At 32.8% G+C, this 22231-nt stretch overlaps 3 protein-coding genes across 8 annotated transcripts in view; 1 reads left to right on the forward strand and 2 right to left on the reverse strand.

Annotated features, from left to right (window-relative positions):
* Positions 1 to 6705, forward strand: part of lqfR (liquid facets-Related) — a 22057-nt gene extending 15352 nt beyond the window's left edge. The window contains exons 11-12 of one of the 2 annotated variants that reach the window (XR_008405881.2): positions 378 to 1972; positions 2003 to 6705. Coding sequence is in view for 1 of the 2 variants with exons in the window: in XM_053763925.2 (XP_053619900.1) it covers positions 378 to 727 (350 nt within the window). In the remaining variant the exon portion in view is untranslated. Of the gene's footprint in view, positions 1 to 377 lie in introns of both variants that reach the window. The other variant, XM_053763925.2, reaches the window with a different exon arrangement.
* Positions 5294 to 13980, reverse strand: S (Star). Of its 2 annotated transcripts, none has more exons than XM_053763927.2 (6): positions 13715 to 13980; positions 12581 to 12830; positions 11533 to 11735; positions 10417 to 10596; positions 9898 to 10077; positions 5294 to 9397 (listed from the first exon to the last, which is right to left on the reverse strand). In XM_053763927.2, the coding sequence occupies exons 1-6, from the start codon at positions 13724 to 13726 to the stop codon at positions 9275 to 9277; spliced, it is 948 nt and encodes a 315-aa protein (XP_053619902.1). In that variant the 5' UTR covers positions 13727 to 13980; the 3' UTR covers positions 5294 to 9274. The 2 variants fall into 2 exon arrangements, with proteins under 2 accessions (XP_053619902.1, XP_053619901.1); XM_053763926.1 differs by lacking the exon at positions 13715 to 13980 and adding an exon at positions 13327 to 13514.
* A 346-nt stretch (positions 13981 to 14326) lies between these two features.
* LOC128680400 (uncharacterized protein) overlaps positions 14327 to 22231 on the reverse strand; it is a 48084-nt gene continuing 40179 nt past the window's right edge. For all 4 annotated transcript variants that reach the window (XM_053763516.2, XM_053763519.1, XM_053763517.1 and 1 more), the window contains 3 exons: positions 19670 to 19800; positions 19133 to 19296; positions 14327 to 18637 (listed from right to left, as the gene is read on the reverse strand). In XM_053763516.2, coding sequence (XP_053619491.1) covers positions 18482 to 18637; positions 19133 to 19296; positions 19670 to 19800 — 451 coding nt within the window. In that variant the 3' untranslated portion in view covers positions 14327 to 18481. The remainder of the gene's footprint in view (positions 18638 to 19132; positions 19297 to 19669; positions 19801 to 22231) is intronic.

The following is a 22231-nucleotide window of genomic DNA, read 5'->3' on the forward strand; positions in this document are numbered from 1 at the left end:
GTATTTAAACAGAAAAAGGTTTTCTTTATGCGATACCTCCCCTGAGGTCCGTTTGCATGTTGACGGGATATACATTTAATCAATGGATTGTCTAAATATACGCTTTTATGCGACGCGATTGGGTAATTTATTTTCCACCCGATACAAAAACTTAATTTAAAAAAAAAATGTGCAAAAAGTATTTATATTGACCCGAAACTTTTCATAAAGGATCTACTTAAGGTACCCTATTTTACCACTTCGTATGTGTATAGATATTTTTACACATGTGTAACCCAAGACACGCAAGTCGGTCTAAATATTCATTACTAACTCATTCTTCACATTTATATATTTGTACTAATGTGTATGTTAACAACACATTTTCTCCCAAACAGGTTTACAGCCAACTCCAGTCAACCTCCTCCAACCGATGTCGTCAACTCAACCACCAACCACCAACTCAAAAACCACTAAACTAGGTGCCACGTGGGCAGATTCTAACATCAAAATTGACGTAGACAATTTATTAGCTCCAAGGTCGCCCAAAGCGGGACCCGCCCCTACGATAAACCAATTAAAATCAAGCCCAAACAGCCCAGCCCATAAGCCAAATCCAGGCATGACGATGGGCTTCCAATATATGCAACCAATGAACAATAACTTCGTACAGCCCCCGTTGCAAAGCGGACAAATCAACAACAATGTACAGAGGCCCCCGTTTTCGAACCAAAACTTCCTACAATGATATACGTTCCTGGCAGATGTTTGCCAGAATGGTTAAGGTTTTTTTTGTTTTTACTTTGGAGCACTGAAATTTCAATATGAATCGTTAATTTATCGTTAAATATTTTTTTTAGGTTATAACCTTATACCGGATGTACAGTCAGGGTCAGATAAAGCAGACTAATTTTGAATTTCGATTTTTAGAATGAATCGAATTTTTCGAAATAAAAATTCGTTTGAAAATATTCTGAGTCTGAAACGGTTCTCCGACAGTTGCTTCGTCTACGAACATTTCGTGGACAGAATGTTTCGACATCGGGCGTCAGAACAGAGGAGACATTCTGTCGGCGAATCGTTCGTAGATGAAGAGACGAAGCAATTGTCGGAGAACCTTTTCAGACTCAAATTTTCTAGATGTTTGCGTATTAAAAATAAACTAATTAATTCATAGGGTAATTTTATGAGTAAAATTTGTATTAAAACACGGTACCAGTCACATTACATTTGAACTGTCAATTGTATTACTGTGAAGTTATGGGCAATCTTAGTTTGTTAATTTGCGTATTTTTAGCTAACAGATAAACAATAAGAACTTCAAAGAATAAGTTGAAATCTTATAGCTATGGCAAAAAGGTAATAGATAATTTTTAGTTTTAACGAAACTGTAACGGATAGCAATTTTTTTAAATAAAAATAAGTTATAGTGATAATACATTAAAGAATAGAAGAATATTTAAAAAATCAGTGCTCCAAAATATCACTTTTTGGTTTACGTAAAAAGTGCGTGCGTTTTTTTTTTACATTTTGATAAAAATTACCCTGAGTGTCTTATGGAATCCGGGGTCGACGCATATCATATGAAGTCGCAATGATATTAAACAAATATTTAACGACTTGTCTATAAATACATTGTGTACTTGAAAATATTAATATATAAATCCGTGCTCATCATACATTCCTGTCCATGCAAAAAGCCAATTTCCGTTGCAATTTTTATAGGTTTTATATTTTCAATTTTTTGCTTTCTCTAGCAACGTTTTTTATATATTCATATTCACGAAATATTACGGTTTTATAGCGGGAAACATGAACTCTGAATTTTCAAAAACAAAAGTTACCTATACTTGCAATATCGCTTTTCAATTTATGAAAAAAACTACGCTGTCTGCTTTTTAAAATGAATTTATTTAAATGGTGAGACCATTTGTGAAAAGAATTTAACTTATTTTCCAACTGTTTAACAGAACATTGTCATTTATTGTAAAAGGTCGAACAAAAATCGTTATGAATATGAAAGTTTTTTATATTCGCGAAATTCATTCTTCATTATACTTATATAAGCTCATAATTTAATAATTCTTAATCTTGTGACAATAAAATTGGGCATCGTTTACAATATTATTGTTCAATCGTTATTATTCGCAGACTTTGCCCTAGACTGGTCTCAAAATACATTTCGACAAGTTCTTTATTTGGAAATAATATAATCTAATCAAAGTGTCAATCAATCAATCATCTATTTAAACAAATAAATTCAATACATAAGTCTCGTATAATCTACAATAGACAAGAACCGCACGGGATTTAATATTTATTAGCTTTTTCTACGAACCTCAAAATTAAATATCTTCATCAGAAATTATATTAATATTAGACTAAAAAAGCGTGAATCGGGACGCATTAAGTGATGTACCTTGGCAGGTAGTAGCTTTTCACTTATTGTTGAATTTGATGTTGAACTATAGGATATTTTTTATACCCGCTTCAATCGATAGGCGTAGCCGTAATCAGTAGTGTCAAAATTAGATTATATCGTTGTTATAGTGTTTACGTCAGAAACACACTCATCGGATGATTCTGGAAAATAAATAAACAATTCACGATGTTTTTAAGTACTTTAAGAGACCCAACGTTGGGCAAATTGATACATTGAAAATTTCGATCACAATATTTTTTATGAGGATGGTTATTTTTTATTTAGTTAATAAAATGTATGTTTTATACCAATATTCAGATTGAAACAATTTTGTAGTATGTTCATGAATCATACATGTTTTGTTTATTACACGAGGAGATTAAGAAAATGAAATAACTTTAAAACTCACGCTGTTATATACAGAAAATGATCCGAGTAGCAAGAATGTTGAGACATCAGTTTGTTACAGGAGTGTGGTTATTGAGATTATTTGGTTACTAAACTTAAGTAGCTGTAAATAAAACGCATGCTGTATAAAGTGCTCCAATATCGTATTTATTGTACGACATAAAATATCTTATTTTTATCTTCGATGAGTGCGTTTCTATCTAGCTATAATTTTAGCTAATTTTAATGTACGATGTATAACCGATGGCTAATAAGGAATAATCTAGAACACTAAAGAAATATATTTTGAAAATCGTTTGTAACCGTATGTACTTAAACTCTTAATAACCGTTCTTAATTTTTTGCCCGAAATCAAAATGGCGGATATGTAAAAAGATGTATTTTACGTTTACGTTTAGTTTTAAAAATATTATATTATTGAAACAAATAGAATGTGTCTATATATTTATACATAATATATATTTTACGTTTCTTAGGTGATAGTGGATTAATGTAAAACCCGAATGTTCATTGGTTATTTCAATTAGATTTATTTCTTAAACATTGAACTTTATTTTTCAATTTATGATTTCGGATGCATTTAGATCATTCCCGTAATGTTGTTATTAGGGCAGCTATTCTTTAGTTTCAACGTGCATTGATATTATTAGAATTTAAATCATTATTTTGAGCTTAAATTGTTGTTGTCCCCTTTCCTACTGTGAACGGCTAAGGTGTGGGATTCTCTCGCCGCAACGATATTTCCCGAATCCTACAATTTTAGGCTAGAATGTATAAGAGGTAGGTATTTTTTGAGCTTGCGTGTAACACCCTTGATCACACCTCATCTTTGCTTACAATACAATACTCTTTATTGCACCAAAAGCGAAATTAACAAAAAAAGAACAATACAAAAATAAAATAAAAGGCACACAGGCGTACTTATCGCTAAAGCGATCTCTTCCAGTCAACCTTGGGGTGCTTAGATTCGGGTCAAACGCACTCAAATAAAATAAAAAAAAGTAAACATGTATTTAGTAACTGACACTAAAATGCATTTAATTAATCCTCATTTAGCCTATTTTGACTTAGTATATAATGTACATATGTAATTAATTTGCAATTAATATATTGTACGTACCTAGTGCATACGTTTTGCTAATAATTATGATTATTATATTTTATTATTATTATTCAGTGATGTAATACAACCTCTTATTTAGTCTACAATTTTATTTATATCAATGCACGTTAAATTAATTTCTACTTTCAATATGTATAGTAGTATAGATATATTTTGTAAACGGCATACACTTCTGTTGGCGCAGATATCGAAATATAGATTGGGACCAAAATCAAGAAAATTATTTTCGCGGGACAGTAGGTTCAAGGTCAACCGTGTGTGCTGTTGTGTGCTTTTGCAATATTGGTGCATCGTTTATTTATGTTGATATAGTGACATGGATTCAAGTTTTTTCTTTTTTGTTGACGTATAACAAAGATCTGGAATCAGATGGAGAACTGTACGGCCGAAGATAGTGAAGGCCTAATATTACCAAACATGGACATGAGATCTATGAAACCGCTTCACAAAAATACGTTTCGTGTAATAATAAAATATAAAATACGTGTTGTTAGGGGAGTTTAAGACTATTGGGGTGTGCGGTTTTATTGTCATATTTTTTATTTGCCCCGAAACTTCAAAAGTATTTTTAAATATATGCGACTGCAGCCAAGTATTCGCATCTGTGGGAATTTGGAATAAAAATTGGATTGTGTCTATTCTATACTTTACTTTTCTGTGGTGTAGTAACGCCACTATACCATATAAAGGTAAACTATGAAGTATAAAACAATAATTAGGTTTAAGTTACACAACTTAAACCTAATTAAATTTAACTTGAATCCATGACTTCACAAGTACTGTCGTACCTGTATATAAAATTATTAAATTTAATTTAAATAGTTCTTCCATTAATTTTGATTTGTGGAGGGGAAGCAATAATTTTTTAAATTTATTTGTAGTTTATAAAGATGATTTTATTAGTTTAGTAATGTATATTACAATGTTGTCATCATTTACATTCGCACAAGTAATATTAGTTGTATTTTGTTAATTGAAAAGGGCATGATGTTTCCAACAATTTTAATGACTCGGGATTACTGATTAGACGATAACTTTTTTGTGTTACTTGTACAGGCAACATCATGTCTAGCTAACCAATCAATTTAGCTCTTATTACCGCGTCTTAGGCCGCCGTAGTAATTTGATATGTTGTTGTCGGTACTAGATACCCGGAGTGGAATGATTTGTTGCAGATATCGTTGGTAAAGTCGATGACGTCAGAATATAAATAAACTTAAATACTAAATTATTTGTATCATTTATATCTTTAGGAATTTATTATTCATACAATAAAGTTATTTCAAACAAGAGGGAATCCCTGAAATTGCTTCATATTTTAATTTTAAAAAATATATAAACCAACAAATAAAAATACAAGGTTTCATTAAAGCATTTGATTTATTCGTGAAAAAATTGAGCGCGTATAAAATTAAGCTTAATCGTAGATTCTTAAACTAAAGGAGAGTTAATTAATTGTTCATTGTCATCACTTAAATAAATTTAATACGAATTCATAATTTAAAAAATAATTATCACTTAACTGTAAATTATTTTAAGAAAATAAATTAATTTACCGTTGTTCTCGACTCAAGTAGATCAGTCTTAACATCGTTACATTCGAGATGGAATTCAATAACTTATTGGAATGAAATCAATTGGATTCATCATAAAATGTCGCTAATTCTACAGGCAGTGAGAAAACCAACGACAAAATAATAGATATATTCGCAAATCTGCATAAAAATATTGTATGAAAAATATTGAAGCGAAACGTTTAGGTTATTGTGTATAAAATTTGTTTTGTATAATTATTAGCTCCGTTTTATCTTACTGCCTGTAAAATCGACACAAAATAAAGATTATACATTTAACTTTTATTTATGAGCTGCAATTAAAATATTTCACTGAGATTCTCATAATTTAAAAATATTATGCACAATTCAAAACAATCGTACGCTCTAAATGTCGGTGTTATTAAATACATACTGCGTATTAAAATTTTACGACTGTGGTGACTCTTCAATTAAAAAAATACTTAATGTTACACCTCTTATAGTTTATATGTATCATGTCGGCGTTAAAAGCTGTGAAGTTTTTGATAGGGCTAACTGGCCAATCACAAGCAGATGTATGTGACAGTTAATTTCTCTGTCAGATTATAATTTCATGAGAAAGTTGTGAACACGCCCTTAAACTTTTTATATTCTGTTAAAAACAATTGAAGAGCCACTCGAATCTTGCAATATAGTGCCAGGCTTGATCCATATCAACGCCTAAAAAATCTAAAGCTACCTATCAACAACCTTTGCACAAACCTTATTTATTGTCCAACTTTTACTTGTCTCAGTCCAAATGGCAGATAAAACCACAACATAACTTGTGTTATTACTGTGTTATAATTTTTTTTCATAGTTTTGACGCTATCTCCGTGTCTATCTGTCTATGTTTTATAAAGCTGATATATATGCTTTCGATATATTTTATCTGTCATTTCTTCTGATGAGCTAGTTCCCTTCCGTAATATTAATGTGCAGTTTGTTCGTGCATCTACTTCTAGGTGACACTATGGTTGTTTTGGATGCGGGTATGTGACACACACGTTGCTAGTTTTCTTTTTACTTCATAAAAATCATAAAACAGAGTTCAGAAGGATTGACTACATACATGTAGTTCAGATAAGTCTATTTAAATTTGAATTTTTTATTTAATATAAATTTAATGAAACAAATATAATTCTATTGTTATATTTGACTGGGATTATAAATAATACTTTTTTAAATGAAAATACTCTCTATTTAGATTATTATATTATAATCTAAATAGAGTGGTTACGGCTTGAAATGGCTAAAGGAAATAAATAATGTTATGAATTATTTAAAATTCTATCAAGTACGTACATACCCACCTCCAAAATTTTACAATTAAAACTTAAAATAGTATTTAAGGCACTTCGATAGAAAATAAAAATAGGTATTCGATTCAACATATTCGTTAAAATATCACTAAGATCACTAATAGAGATGAAAATTAAATCACATAAAATCAATACAAAACAATCACGTAAGTTAAAATAATAATACTTTGTTCTCTTAATTATAAGAAATATTATACTTTTTAAATCGAGATGGGCAAATAGAGATGGAGCGAATACTCTCCGTTTGAGAAATTTGAAAACGTGTGTGAAATATTTGAAAATGTACTAATTCTTCACTCCTTTTTTAAGAAAACACAACAGCCAAATAGCGGTAGTCGTAATAGTCATATCAGATGCCTTTAAGCGCTTTGATTAAAATCACCTCATCCTCATCTGACACCAGACTTTAAGTAAAATAAAAATATAATAAAACAAAATTATTTTCATTGTGAAATTTAGAGTGGTACAGGCTATAGCTAAACATTTGTTTATTGTGATTGAATCAGTTTGTAATATTTTGTTCTTGTGCGGCGAAACACCCATACAATTTAAATTTAACATACGTTTTACCCATTGTGATTTGATACTGATACTGATCATCTCACTATGTTTTATATAAGATCTCTTAAAGAGACGGTGAAATTCCAATCAATGAAGGCGTAGCAACGCCTTAATTATTTATGTAAACAAAGAAGAAAATTAAAAAAAGAAACATTTTTGATTCACATTTTAAAATGCTGATACACAAGTTTATGAAACATAATCACAATATATTTATTTTTATTATATTTATCCGTTATTAATAGTGGAAAACTAAAATATTTTTTTTTTTGCAGACAAGAGTTTACATTCTTAGAAATATTTAAAGCGTGAATGTCATTTACGAGTCTAATCTCTCGATTTAGGGCTAGCATAATTTGCAACACACCAAATTATGGATGTAATCAAGACCTAGAACATACGTTATCGAGCCGCCGATAAAGATATTAACGTGCCTAGTTGCCGACTTGAATATATAAATTATATTTGTTTTATATTGGTTGAAATTATATTTGAAAGTATTCAATGCTTTTATATGCTTCATAAAAAAAAACATTATAACTGCGTCCAAAATATATGAGAAACAGAAAGTAAAAATCAGATTTTGTCATTAAAACTAATGAAATTAGTATCAATGACGCGATATTTGATTTTGAATACACGCTTACAATAGACATAGCGACCAATAAGGGTGAGTTTCACGAGCGTTCTGAACGCCGCCGCGGGCTGTCATTAGTGTTTATCAAATTGTACCATACACAGTAATCAATTTAATTATAAATACTGGTACAATGTTAATTTTATAAATGTTTAATTTTAAAAAAAAGATTCCTTATTAAAAAAAATGTGTGAAATTCACCCATATATCTGTTAAAGGCAATAAGGTCCGCATTCGAATAGCTATGTCTATTTGAATACGCGTGCGTGCGTACGCATGGATTGACAAAAGCAGATACGTCTCTTAAGAAACAGAAACGTATATATGTTACATTTGAAGTATTAGGAGCAAAACAGATTAAGTTAAAACAAATCTGTAAGTTACAGAATTAATTCTGTAACAGATTTTATAATGCAGGCTCCACACATCCGTCGGGGGCAACGGGAATGCATTAACCGCAATGTAAATGCGCTGTACTAAACTATGGAATAAATGTCCCTAATAGTTTCTATATTGGGGCTTTCAAGAAAAGAGTATAGTTTTCTTAAAAAGTCGACTACACACCGGTGACCCGTATGCCGGTGTCCATTTGATTTCCATGCTGCGGTATTTGCTTACCATCAGGCGACCCGCTAGTCTGCCCACTATACTACTTCTATGTATAAAAAAATGTACAGAAATGTATGAATCCCTCAAAGTTCAGTGAACTTTTCCGCGATAGTGTGGAGCCAGCGTTAGGCGTATTATGATGTTTTGAGTACGTGCTTAAAAGCCCTGTCCTGGTTATGTGTGGGTTCAATTGCCGCTGGAATTCTAACGTTTTATTTTCCTTACATATCCCTATCATAAATAGAGGTTCATCGCATCGCGTCTGTCTGTATGAGCGGGATAAACTCAAAAACTAACGGATTCTCCAAGATTTAGGGATATAATTATGGTTTCATGGGACGGCAGTTAGTTTAAAATACGAAAAGTAATACTTCAAAACGTCGCCCAGTCACGCTCCGTCATTTTGACGTCCGTCGACAGACAACACAGAAACTGTACGATCATCATCGCACGTCAATGTCAAAACCTATTTAAAAATTGACGTGAAAAAGAGTGAAGGTCTAATTTCTGAATAAATGATTCGAATTTTGAATATAGAAAACAATGGAGCAACGGAGCACCACGAACGGCGGACTGAGCAATGGGACAAGGCCTTGTTACCGACACCGACGACCTTGAGACGATAACCTTGTAGATGCCTCAAACCTTCAAAGCGTACATGACGGCGTCGGAGAACTCGGCCGCCACGGTATAGTTCTTGTTCTGCAGGAACTGTGTGGTCTGGTTCCGGGACCAGGGATCCTGCGACCGGACCTCGATCACCTGGGTGTCATTTATTTATTTACGACAATAACACTGATAGCTGAGTGATCACAATAATATATTTAATAGACTGTTTCACCGCGTGAAGTATCTAGTTTGAGTTAATTATATTTCATATGTGTTGGATATGATTAACTGATAAACAACTGCAGACAGACAAGTAAATATTTATTGGCTCTTGGATAAATGAGTCTGTCAGATTACAATATAAGTTATGAAACGGGCCCAGGTAATTATGCACAATGGTTCAGTGTGGACAAATCCTAACTAATATTACGAATGTGAAAGTAAGTTTGTTTGTTACCTCTTCACGATCTACTAAAGCAATCTTCTTGAAATTTTGTATACATGTAGTTTATAGTATGGAGAAGGACATATGGTACTTTTCATCCCGGAAAAATAACTGTTACCGTGGAAAATTTACGCGGGTGAAGCCGCGGGCAATATGAATAACAAAGGACCTCAAAACGTGATACTAATACAATTGAGCGATGAAATACCTTCAATCTGAGCCGGCCGTCCCCGAAGGGCACATGCGCGAGCGCAGGCAGCACGTCCCCGGCCAGGACGACGTAGTCAGCGTCCAGCGCGTCGGCCGCCAGCAGGATGGTGACCAGCGGCAGGCACAGCACGCGCGAACTGAACGCTGCTGACTGCGACTCCGGCTCCGGGAACGTCACCTGACATGATACATTTCATTCATTCATGTCGGGTGTGTTATTGCCTTGACTACCTAATCTATCGGCAACTAATGGCAATTATTATTGACTGTTCATAAAAAGTTAAAATATACTTTAAGCAAAAATATATTTTGTCTTTTTTTGTCAATTTCAAATATTATAAAGTGCGATAGAGACAAAAAATTTAGCTTACATTAGAATTAAATACACACAACAAGTTTCTTGGCATTAGTAATGGAGTGGTTTGCCATCTTTATTTCTTAAATAAGTTAATAATCAATCAGTGTGCAGGTTTCGTCACGATGTTTTCCTTCGCCGGAAGCAAATGGTGATACAGACCTCCCTCGGATGCGCGGTGAGGCTGAGACAGGCGTGCAGCGCGCGCGCGCCGCGCAGCGCCAGGAAGTCACGCGGCGCCGCGCGCGCGCTGAGCCCGCGCCAGGCGCGCGCGGCGCGCAGCCACGCGCAGCCCGCGTGCGCGCCGCCCGACGGCTGCACGTCCACGAACGTGCCGTTCTCCTGCTCAGTATACACGTCTATCTAAATGGTGCCCGGGGCTTCGCTTGCGATTCAATTTTGATCATGTAAACCTTTCGGAAATTACCCGCCTCGAACTCACAAACGCTTATCTCTTTATAATAATAGTATAGATTGACGCCAACAAAAGTGTTGGCGTCAATCTATCAGTTGTTGGGACTAGTAATCTCAGCCCAATATATATATATATATATGACTTCTCAATGTAAACGCCACAGCATCTAGACCATCGTGAAAGCAATTATTGATATATTCATATTTTACCCCATAAACATTTAGTTCGTAATGTGATAGAAGTTTTGTGAAACTAAATAGAATTCGAAAAACAAAAGCATTTTATGTAACTGTAATCCTGAGACTGCAATAATATTACTGCACGAACATTGAGTAATTTCTAAAATGTTTTTATGTAAATAACGGACTTGTACGGATTCATACACCTCGGTGGCGCAGTGGTAAAGTGCTTGCCACTGAACCGAGAGGTCCCGGGTTCGATTCCCGGTCGGGTCATGATGGAAAATGATATTTTTTCTGATTGGCCCAGGTCTTGGATGTTTATCTATATATGTATATAAAAATATAGTATCGTTGAGTTAGTATCCCATAACACAAGTCTCGAACTTACTTTGAGGCTAGCTCAATCTGTGTGATTTGTCCTAATATATTTATTTATATTTATATATTACTGGTTTTTCATTGCGTTGCCACAACTAACGTATGAATCCGCTCGGCGTACTATTCCACAATAGTGTGGAGCCAGTATTATAATTGACCATAGCTACCTGAGGTCACAACTTAATCAAAAACCAGAAACACCAACATTTTGTATATATATACTTTATAAAAATTCGCAACAGTGAAAACTTCATCGAAGCCAACATCACACATCAAAGACATTGATTAAGAGAATGTACTCACGATGGGTCCGTACAGAGCGTCAAGCACGCGCACGGAGCGTGGGGGCGCTTGCGGGGGCGCCGGGGGCGCGGGGGGCGCCAGGGGGGCGCGCGGCGCCAGGTGCAGCTGCCGCACGAACGCCACCAGCGCGGGCGACTCCGCCGGGATACGCGCCAGCTCATAGTCCCGGGACATGTTCACTCGGAACTGCTGGGCGCCTAACGCTAGATAATATTGAACATTTTACATAGTTACCAATACGTATCATAAAAAGGCTAAAATTATGCCTTAACAAACGCTTTTCAGCCTGATGAGCATCTTCTGTATAGGAATCGTTACGCTTTGTCTATAGTTAAATTTATTTCCATAACATTGTATTTAGACTGACTACACACACTCCGATTTAGATATTTAAAATGCAGATGCAGATATTTAAAAGAAAGAGATGCAGATATTTAAAAGAAAGAGATCCCTTTCTAAGAGGTCCTTTTCTATTAAATACGTGCATTTCCTTCTTTAAACCCTAGATTGCCCTAGCGGCAGGTGTGTGAGCAGCCAACCTTAGATCTGGCACATCTGATATAGAATTCATAGAGATTAGCTAAACTGTTCAGCTAAAAGTTTTATACTCATAATTTATCATAACTTGGTGCCCAAGGAAAGACCCCCACTATAGTATACCTATAAAGATTTTTTTTATATCTCTCTGATAATTACAACCCCTTATCAAAAATTGTACACGCGAATGCAGTCGTGGGCATCAGCTAGTACTAATTACACTAATAAGTTTATTTTAGAAAAGGCGACCAGCCCAGCAGTTTCAGCTGTATGTGCAAATGGTATACAAATACTTAAACTCCACTAATCAATGCCTCACACACTTATATATAGTCAATATGCAAATTTTTTAGGTCTCCCAACCTGAAAAAATAAAAAACGAAAAGCGGCACGGGCTACCATCCTTTTCTCAAAGCAATTCAGGCCAATTTCGAACCCCTATAACCCATCCCCCTATTATAGGTCTTATTCTAAGTTATTCTAAGGCTGTGATTCCTCAAAACATTCTTACCAACAGTATCCATATAAATGAGCAACATGGTCATCACAGTGACAAATGTGAGCACAAACAGAACTGCAGGCAACAACCTCCTATACAGATCATTTGGAGCGGCCTTTGTGAATGTTGGTACAGAGACATGCGGGGCTGGTGCAGGGGCTGTGGCTGGGGATGAAGGCTTATACGGGACCGGTATCGCTGCCATGTCTTTCCGTTCTGCCGGCTCTGTTTGCGCTTCCGGCAGTGGGTTTTCTTGGATTTTCTGTAACATGACAATTCCACAATTGATATCATATCTATAGAACTTTCTGCATTACTTGATATAGACACAATGTTGAAAAAGATGCCTGTCCATTATTAAACAAACAAAAAGGTATGAATGTTTGGAAAGTCATTATTGGTTATATTAAATTATATGTTTTTTATTATTACAAAGCATGCATAAAATCTACTCAATGTTATGCATTTGTGTGGGCATCAGTCTTAGTTCTGCATTAGTGTGTAGCATGCATAAACTTTAACATTATGTTACTCCTAAGAACATTTTATTAAAACATTTAGTATCTTGCCAAGAGACTAAGTTCACTGACAGTGCCTAAAGGTACACAATACAGTCTAAAAATATAAAACACCCAGAAATTGTCAAGAGAATATTAATCAATACATGACAACAGCATTTCTTTTGTGAGTTGAACTAATGGGATTACAAGCTTAGCTTTGTGCAAACCATGGTATTCTGACTAGACATAAGCATTTACAGTTTTAAATTTCGATGTAAAACTTGCAGAACACATTTTGTAGTTAACATATAAATATTTTTTATATATTTAACATGAAATTATTTCACAACAAAATTTCTACAAAATCAAATACATAAGTTAAATATACAGAAATTTTGAATTTTTTTTGACGAAAACACGTATAAATTTTGCGATTGTTGATCAAAACTGTTTTTTTTTTAATAGACAGATACAGGCAGACAAATAACACATGTCAGACAGGTGTGCAATGTGCATGGGACTTTTTTATTGAGTATAGGTATATAATCTTGTAAGCTTTCTCCAAATACATAGAACGAAAACCCAAGCTTATACTTTGTAAGTGATTTTAAAGAAATGTTTTCTGAATGCAAAACTTTTTACTCACCTTTTCAGCCATAGTAGCGCCTCGATAATCGGTATTGTGTTAAAATCAAACAAGACTATGTATCACTTCCTGTGCCTCAAATTACGCTGTTTTTGTAAATCACTTCATGAATAATAAAAAAAAAGAAATGTGTGCCACTTTTCACTTAATTAATGATATAAAACATTATTACAATAATTACGGTACGAAACAAAATAAAAATACAATTGATTGACTTGACGGTGAGTCAGTGCATTGCCACTTGATTGCCACAGAATGCCACAGACTTTTTTTGGTTTATCTATATGGAAAGGCAAAGGGTTCTAAGCCCATACAGCCATTTGACCACAGACTAGAGAATTTCTACTATAACTAGTAGAAATTTAAAAATTGTGGACTAGAGATTGTACTAACGTACATGGTAGGTATGGTACTTTTGAAAAATTTACTTATATAAAAATGAAAAGAAATGTCTTAGTTACGGTGAAATTTTTCACTGAAAATTGAATCATGAAGTTTGTGAATCACACGGATTAATCATGATGCTTTCTTTTTTCAAAAAATAAAGAAAATATTCGAAAAAAAACAGTTGGTTTTCAATTTTCACTGAAGAAAAATTTAAACTCGATTTAATTGATTTAAGGAAAGGTCTTTATTGTCAAAGATGTCATAAATTACACAAAGTAACAGCAATTTATTGTGAAAACGACTGGTTTATATCGGGTTTTTACAAAATTGTCAGCTTACTCATTAATTAAGTATATACAATATAGATATACATATAAAAAGCGTTAAAATTCTATTCAATATTGTACATGAAAATTTGTGCATTTTAAAAAGTTTATTATTCATTATGAATAAGAATACCAAACTAATTTAAAAGTACTGAAGAATGATGACCGTAATTATTTCCAAACTAACTACAACCTCTTACCCTATTTTCATTAAAAAAAATTATCCCGCGAATGAACCGTGTACGTACATACTTAGTCCGAATCATTTAGAATAGCTTTAATTGTTTAAATTAAGCTTCACTGCTTCAGTTTCATAGCGGGATAATAAAATTGAAGAATGAAGGCCAGTGCACACCAATTGCATATGCAAAGCCTATGAATAAGCGTTTTTGTATGGAACGTTGGCTGGCTACGTAATCGCGTGCTTAACAATTTCATACAAATACAAACGCTTTGCATAGTCTTCGATGAGCGCCAACTTTAAGATTAATGTATAAAAAAAATTTTTTTTTTGAACGTTCCAATAAATATACGGCTCATCAAAGTATGTGTTGTGAGTACTTAAAGGTACCTAGTAGAAACTAAATAAATCAATAACATCGCGAAAGAAAGACAAATGTGGTGACATTCATTAAATAATACCTATCTTGAATTCTAGGACGGCCACAAATAGCTTTTTGACAATATAAAACATGTTTGATATGCGAAAGAAAATTTGATAACATTTTAAATTCGTCTTTGTTGTCTCGATATGTTAATGCAGATATATTCGATATGTTAATGCAGATAGAGTCGATTATTGCTTTTTATTTGTAAAGTTTTGGTGTATTTCACATAATTTGTAAGTTTAATGAATTCAGTTCTGCGATTATTATATTCATCAAAAAGAAACTAGTAACATTTTACCGAGATTGACTTGTAAAATATCAATTCTATTAGTTAAACATAGTACACACATAAAGCTCAAGTCCATGACATAATCTTAGTAATTGCACAGTAAAAATTTGTTTACTAGGTAACTAGCAATACAATCAACTATAATGTAGTAGGTATAATAATTTACTACTAATAAAATTCTTACAAATAACATAACTTGTGCATCAACATCTACTACTACAGAGTGTAAAATTATTTCAAATTACATGCCTACTCTCTAATTGTTATTAATTTTTACTTTTAGTAGATAAAATTTTCAGAAATCATTTCATTTTCTATAATCGTTATAATAGCGAAAAATCTGGAAACATACGCTTTACACATAATATATGTTTTTCAGATACTTATATTGTAAAATATTAACATCCAATACGATAAATCAATAATTATATTTTTGAATTTAGATATTGTCCTGCCACATATCTACACAAATTAATATTATTTTTGATTATGAAACGATTGGTTACACAAATAAAACGAATATGAAATATAAAACTCATTATGAGGCAAAGCCGTTGATCCAAAGCAATCACAGTTTGATATTAAGATAAAACGAACAGTACAAAATCTACCATGATTTATTATTTTTTATATCTGGCAACATGTGCTTACAGTGGTGCGTAACAAAACGGTCAAACAATATTTCTCTATGGTAAAAATACAATTAACAACAAAAGTGTTACGTGAAACAAAAAAAAATGGCAATAGCCAGTTCAGTACCCTGCTATAAAATAATTTTAAAAGTCAAATATTAATTTATTAATTAAATTCACGAATAGACGAGATTATTGTCATCTGTTCTATTCTTTATTACACTAGGCCGTACCTACTAGTTACCATTCTTATTTTACGTAAACAGTCCAACGGTTTAATTTTTCAATACCATTTTATTGTCGTAAAAATTCAATTGAGAAGTATGCGATAGTCAAAACATTTTAAATCTACTTACATATATATATAAAGACTTTTATGAAAATGTCTTTATGGTCTACATTTCGGCATATAATAAAATATAAAACATAATATAGTATTAAGTACAATATCATAAAGCAAGTAGGTACATTACCTACTTATTACAATAAGATTATATTTAAGTTTTGTAAAATTGATTATTAGGATTCATTATTGTCAATCCACATATTAAAATACAGATCGTCAAGATTTATTTTTGTAAAATATGAAAGTGCTGCTGTACTGTGCATAGAAAACTTAATTTAACAGTTTGAATACACAGATGAATTGGCATATTATTTGAATCATTAATCTCTGCAACATTAAGAAATTACGAAAAAAAAATTATTTAAATAAAATATTAAAATCGCTAACTTACCGATCAGTATTATAACATTAACCTTCATTATTGTCATGCTTTAATTAATTATTGTAAGTTTTATTTTATGTCGCCATCTTCAATTTACCTACACGAGCGAGAAAAAATTTTGATTTTGACAAACAAGCTTAGACTTACATTATTTTTATTAGTTCAACTCCCGGCCTAGTTTTATTTTCGACCGTTTTTAAACCGAAATATTAAGAAACCGTAGTAAGTATTTACACAATACATATTATAATGAAAAATATACGTTAATTATTATTGAATTGTCATTTGCGTTAGTTTATTTTAAGAATTGATTTGAAGCATAATATTAAATCAATAATAGCTGAAAAGTATAATTTATTTTCTTTACAAAAAGTGTCCACTTTGTGCATTTCTGCGATGGTCTCAAAAACTTTTAAACATGGTTTACGTTAGATAGTTAATATGTTTGATAATTTAAATTTATTTGATTATGTAAATAACTTTTCTTAACGATTAATTTAAACATACTTGCTTACGGCACAATATTTATTGTATTTTTCATTACAAAGTTTTCAATTAATTTATTTAAACTACAGAGTCAAGTATCAAAAAGTCTAACTTGTAAAGATAGCATATGCTTAATGACTGATATGAAAATTGATATTGTGATCGCAAGATTGACATGAGTTACCCATTTTTTTACTGTACACTTTTACAAAAAGATACAGCGAGCGCACACAACATCTCCAACTATCACATTTTATTTTGTAATTCGACGTATTTGAGATGTATGTTGTTATTTCTGACCTAAAACTCTAAGAATATTGTCTGTCACTTCCAACTAAATATTTTTTATTCTTTTTGTATATCTAAATAACGAAGTAAAATATATTTTATTAATCATTTTTCAAAATTTTATTGAATCCTATATATGTATATAATATTCCCATCTTTTTCAATTTCAGAATATGTTGTCCTTCACGTCACGTGTGACTTTTGCTTTTAATATCAAAACGTGTTTTTTTTCTTTTCGATTGAGTTAATTGCAAACACTGGTGTTTGATTCTATTTAAGTCACCTAAAGGCATCGGATATGACTCCGAATATTTATACTATTTTACGAACGTTTAAAACGCGTTCACTTTTTTTTACAATATAAATATATATTCTGTTAAAGGTTAGGTTATCTTGTTGTGTATACATTTAGTAAATTATATAAAAATGTTGTATATCTACTAATAAAACTAGTAGGTAAGTGTATAATCAAATACTATAGGGATTAGGGTTACATTATTGAGTCAATATCTAAATATTCTAATTTGTAAATAATTTAAAAAACAATTCATTATTGTATGATTATTGTCAATTACAATTTTGACACCAGTAAGTATACTTACATGAGTATATATTATTGTCATATAATAACAAACACGTCGACTTACAACACTAATTAATAACTGTAGTCGAAATCGCAACTGTTTCTTAAAATCACCTCTAAACATGTAACTAAAATTTTAAGATTCTTTTCAACAAGATAATAATGTTTCGTATGAAATTTACAAAAACCTGTAATAATTAAAAAGTAAACCACCCACTAAAAATATTCATTAAAATAACACCATCACATCATTATCAAACGCTTAATAAAATTAATTTATCAACTAAACTTTATATAAATACCTATGTCAAATTATATTAATTATATCAAATTTAACAAACTTATTCAATAACCCCTGAATTCATAAAGATATAAACAAAATTAGTAGATATTGCTAAGAAACAGGTGGTTGCAACGCCCGCTGAAACCTATACCCGTCCTTATCTGACGACGAGCAACGCTGTAATCGCAGTGAGTGCGAGCGAGACAGCTAGCGTTGTGGCTGAGTTGATAGAGATGCGGTCCCCGGTCTGAGGGACCGGGGTGCCCGGGTCCACCACGTGGATCTTCCAGCCCAGGTTGTTGTGAGAGTAGCACTGGAATTCATGTAGATTCATTTTATATTCATAGAGAGTTCGGACGAAAAGTTCATAAATCAAATGGAAATGAGTATTTCTGGAATAAACCATCCAGGAATCTCCTTCCGTGTATTCCCAGAGAACAATTGTACATAGATTCCAAAAATCTCTTCGCAGGGGAACGTAAAAGGGGATTTTGGAATAAGCTATTAGGATACAAAATAAATAAATCAACAAAACCCCAAAGATTGAGCCCTAAAATAAGTTCAAAACTTTTGTACTAACTCAAAGATATAAGCAATCATTATCGTCAGCCATTTAAACGTCCCCGCTGCTGGGGCACTGGTCTTCCTTATGGATAAGTAGTATAGGCCATGACTTGTGGGTCATGTGTGAGCCGCATGGTGACGCAGGCTAAATTTTTGTGTCCCGAAATCACCCTCTAGACAATCACTTGGGTGACCCAAATCTACAAGGTTTTAATTAATTTTAGTTAATTCCGCCCTAAATTACCTGATAATAAACAAGGTCCGGCGTCTCGTGCGCCACGGTCCAGTTGAGCACGGCCGGCTCCCCGGTGTTACACTCCAGCTGGAGGGTCGTCATGTAGTCCTCAAATGTCGCCGACACAGACGACTGGTCTATGGTCTTGTGGGTCCACTCGCAGTAGCGACCCGCTAGAAATTAATTATTAATTTTAAAATAATAGTAATTAATTCAAATTCAAAATTCTTTATTCGACTTAGAATGATACATCACTTATTGATGATAAAAAATAACTTTAAAAAAATTAAAAGTAAAAATTCAAGTGGTGCAACAAACTTCACCGCCATTTCTCAAAACACGTCAAATTAACAAATGTGAATCTTAAAAGTATATTTAAATCATTAGTGAGCTAAAATACAGCCTTTGTTTAGCTACTGTGCTTGGTTGAAATGCTCAAGATAAATGGGCGACAAAATTTGAAAGTTCCGATAGGGTTCCGTTAAGGTTCAAAAAATATGAGGCATAACCCTAAAAACAGAGTAAATGAAGGCTCAATATAATGACCAGCGGTGGGGTAGGGGTACCCCTCGTTGTCGAAGGCGACGCCCGCGAACACGCGCTGGCGCTTGCGCTCGGCCTCCAGCTTCTGCCCGAACCCGCCTTCGCCCGAGTCGCTGATGTACAGCGGGTGGAACCTGAGAACAATCCTTTGTCAACCGAAAGTTCCTACTAGTGCCAAGTGAGTTTGTATACCAATCAGACACGTATGGTAGATTTCACAAAGCACCATTTGCTTCCGGTGAAGGAAAACATATGAGGAAGATTGTACATAAGTCCTTAAGTTTTCATCTCGAGTTAATATTGCCAAGCAAGTCGTTATGAGTTATTATTAATTCCATTTAATGACCGTGACCCTCAGCCATGAGGAATACAAGTGAAGGAGGAGGAAGTACTTTTTTGTATGTCTGATTTGTTTTGTTTGTAGAATACACAGACCATTAAGTAGGACAAAACACTTTTGGAATTGAATGTACCTATTTTATTTTTTCTTTATTAAATTTGATCAGCATCCGTGGAAGACAATACTGCCGTCGTACGAGAGAAGGGCACATGTATCATTTTGGTCAAACCGAGATATTTAGGATTAAAGTTTTCACCATATTCTGCTCTATAGTTTGAGAACCTATTGCTTTATAGAAAAAAAAATACTGATTATATTTGCGTAAAGGTTAGAACTATTATATTTTTAGCTTTTTAGTTTTTAAATATAATAAATTATTCAATAATTTCAAAAAATAATTATCAACTAAAGAAAAAAATATTTAAAAAATACAATTTACTACAAAGAAAAGGCATAGTTAACCAAATGTCACCTTTCTTTTTAATATTTCTAACAAATTTGTCATCGTGTCATAAAGAAAGGACATATGTGTCCAATTGTGCCTTTTTAATTTAAATAGAACTAATGTGTGTCACAAAAAATAAAAACAAATAATCATGTTAAGAAAGTTTAATAAAATGTAAAACAATTGGTCATGCCATTCCTTTAGTTAGCTTATCCAAATAACTGAAACAAAACTTAGCAAGTCACCTTCGGGAACACCAAAATTCAAACAAAAAAAATATTAATCTTCAATAGTTTTTTATAAATCATTGGGGATAAGCATCTACTTACAATATTGGCTGACAAATAGAACATAATATGAATTTGAAAAAAAAAGTGAATCAGTAAAATTCTTAAATTCAATCATTCTTAAACCTAAGTTAGATACCTAAGGAAAGTAAAAATCAATTATTTTTAGTAACAGATTGTATGCCAAACTTAAAAATCTGTAAATAATAATTTCAATTTAATGTTGTGATTCAGAGTAAATATACTCTGAATCACAATATTAAAATAAATCAAAATATTCTATATTAATAGAGGTAGTACCTAATAGGAACATCAATTTTGGTTTTGAACCTATGTTAGAGCTTATTCTAATTATTTATTGTTCATTAACTAAATAGCTCACAGCCATAATTATTAAAGACTCTCGTAGTTAAATATTCTAAAAAGTATTATCAATATTATTATAAAAAAATAAATGTAACAACAAACATAATAACGCACTTGGTTGAATTATCACAATGCAATAGTAATAACTATAAAAAAGTTGAAAGAAATAAAATAATCACTTTAGCTTAAAATATTAATTTAAAAATTAGTCTTAAATTTCAGTCTTCATAAATTTCTGTGAGATCAGCTGAACTATCGCTAACGGGTAGGTTTTTCCAAAAACCTCTTCTATTGTCAGGCATAAGTGGCCCAAGCTTGGAAAGTATAGCTGATTTCCTCTCAGATGTTATACCACGTGGAGAAAGCTTCTGCTTAGGCGATGAAATGCCAATTTTAAGATTTTTAACTCTCAAGAAATCCAATTCTATTTGCTCTTCAGTGTCATGGCTGTTCTTGTAGAACATCGATTTGCTCCCTCGCCGAAAAGTGATTTCAGACATGTTTCTCAAATAAGCTCGTGGCACAGAATTTTGTAATTTATACGATGAAGAGCAATCTTCAAAATCGTGAAAATCCTGGACAGTCATTTTTTTCACCACAGTATTTGGACCAGTATCGGAGACAGCTTTGCAAAAGTCTTCAAAGTCATACACTCGCTTGTTCTTCTTAAGTGATTGCTCCACTCTATGGTGAAATTCATCTGCAGCCATAAATGTATGACCGACTTCCAGATAACGCAGTACAACAGTTTCAATAGTTACATCCTTGGAATTGACTAAATAAACTAAATAGGAAAATAGGCACCAGTTTTTGTTTTGGGCCGCGCAGTTATCCAGCCACAAAATCACATGTTTGTAGTCCCGGTTTTCAAGAAAAAATGCTTGAAAACAGCTAATTATATCTTCCTTTTTTCTTCCTGCAATAGCTTCGTGCCATAAGACTCCCAGTGTTTTGCCAACTCCATGTAACCTTTTGTCACCTACAGGAACGAAACTCTGATTGAAAACGATAAGCCTTGGACAAAACATTACCGTTTTGAACTCATCCATGCGAGGTAACATTATTACCTTTTCCAAATCAACTGCAAATATTGTGGTGTCAGTACTTTTTTGCTTCGTTTGGCTTTG

The sequence above is a fragment of the Plodia interpunctella genome, chromosome 24 (assembly GCF_027563975.2).
Source record: "Plodia interpunctella isolate USDA-ARS_2022_Savannah chromosome 24, ilPloInte3.2, whole genome shotgun sequence".
Classification (NCBI taxonomy): Eukaryota; Metazoa; Arthropoda; class Insecta; order Lepidoptera; family Pyralidae; genus Plodia; species Plodia interpunctella.

Coding starts and splice junctions, on each gene's coding strand:
- S (XM_053763926.1), bottom strand. CDS start 13,362: ATGTGTTCTGCAAGTTTTACATCGAAATTTAAAACT. Junction 12,831..13,326: donor TTACATCGAAATTTAAAACT/GTAAATGCTTAT, acceptor GTCATGTTACAG/AAAATCCAAGAAAACCCACT. Junction 10,078..10,416: donor TCACCGCGCATCCGAGGGAG/GTCTGTATCACC, acceptor GTATCATGTCAG/GTGACGTTCCCGGAGCCGGA.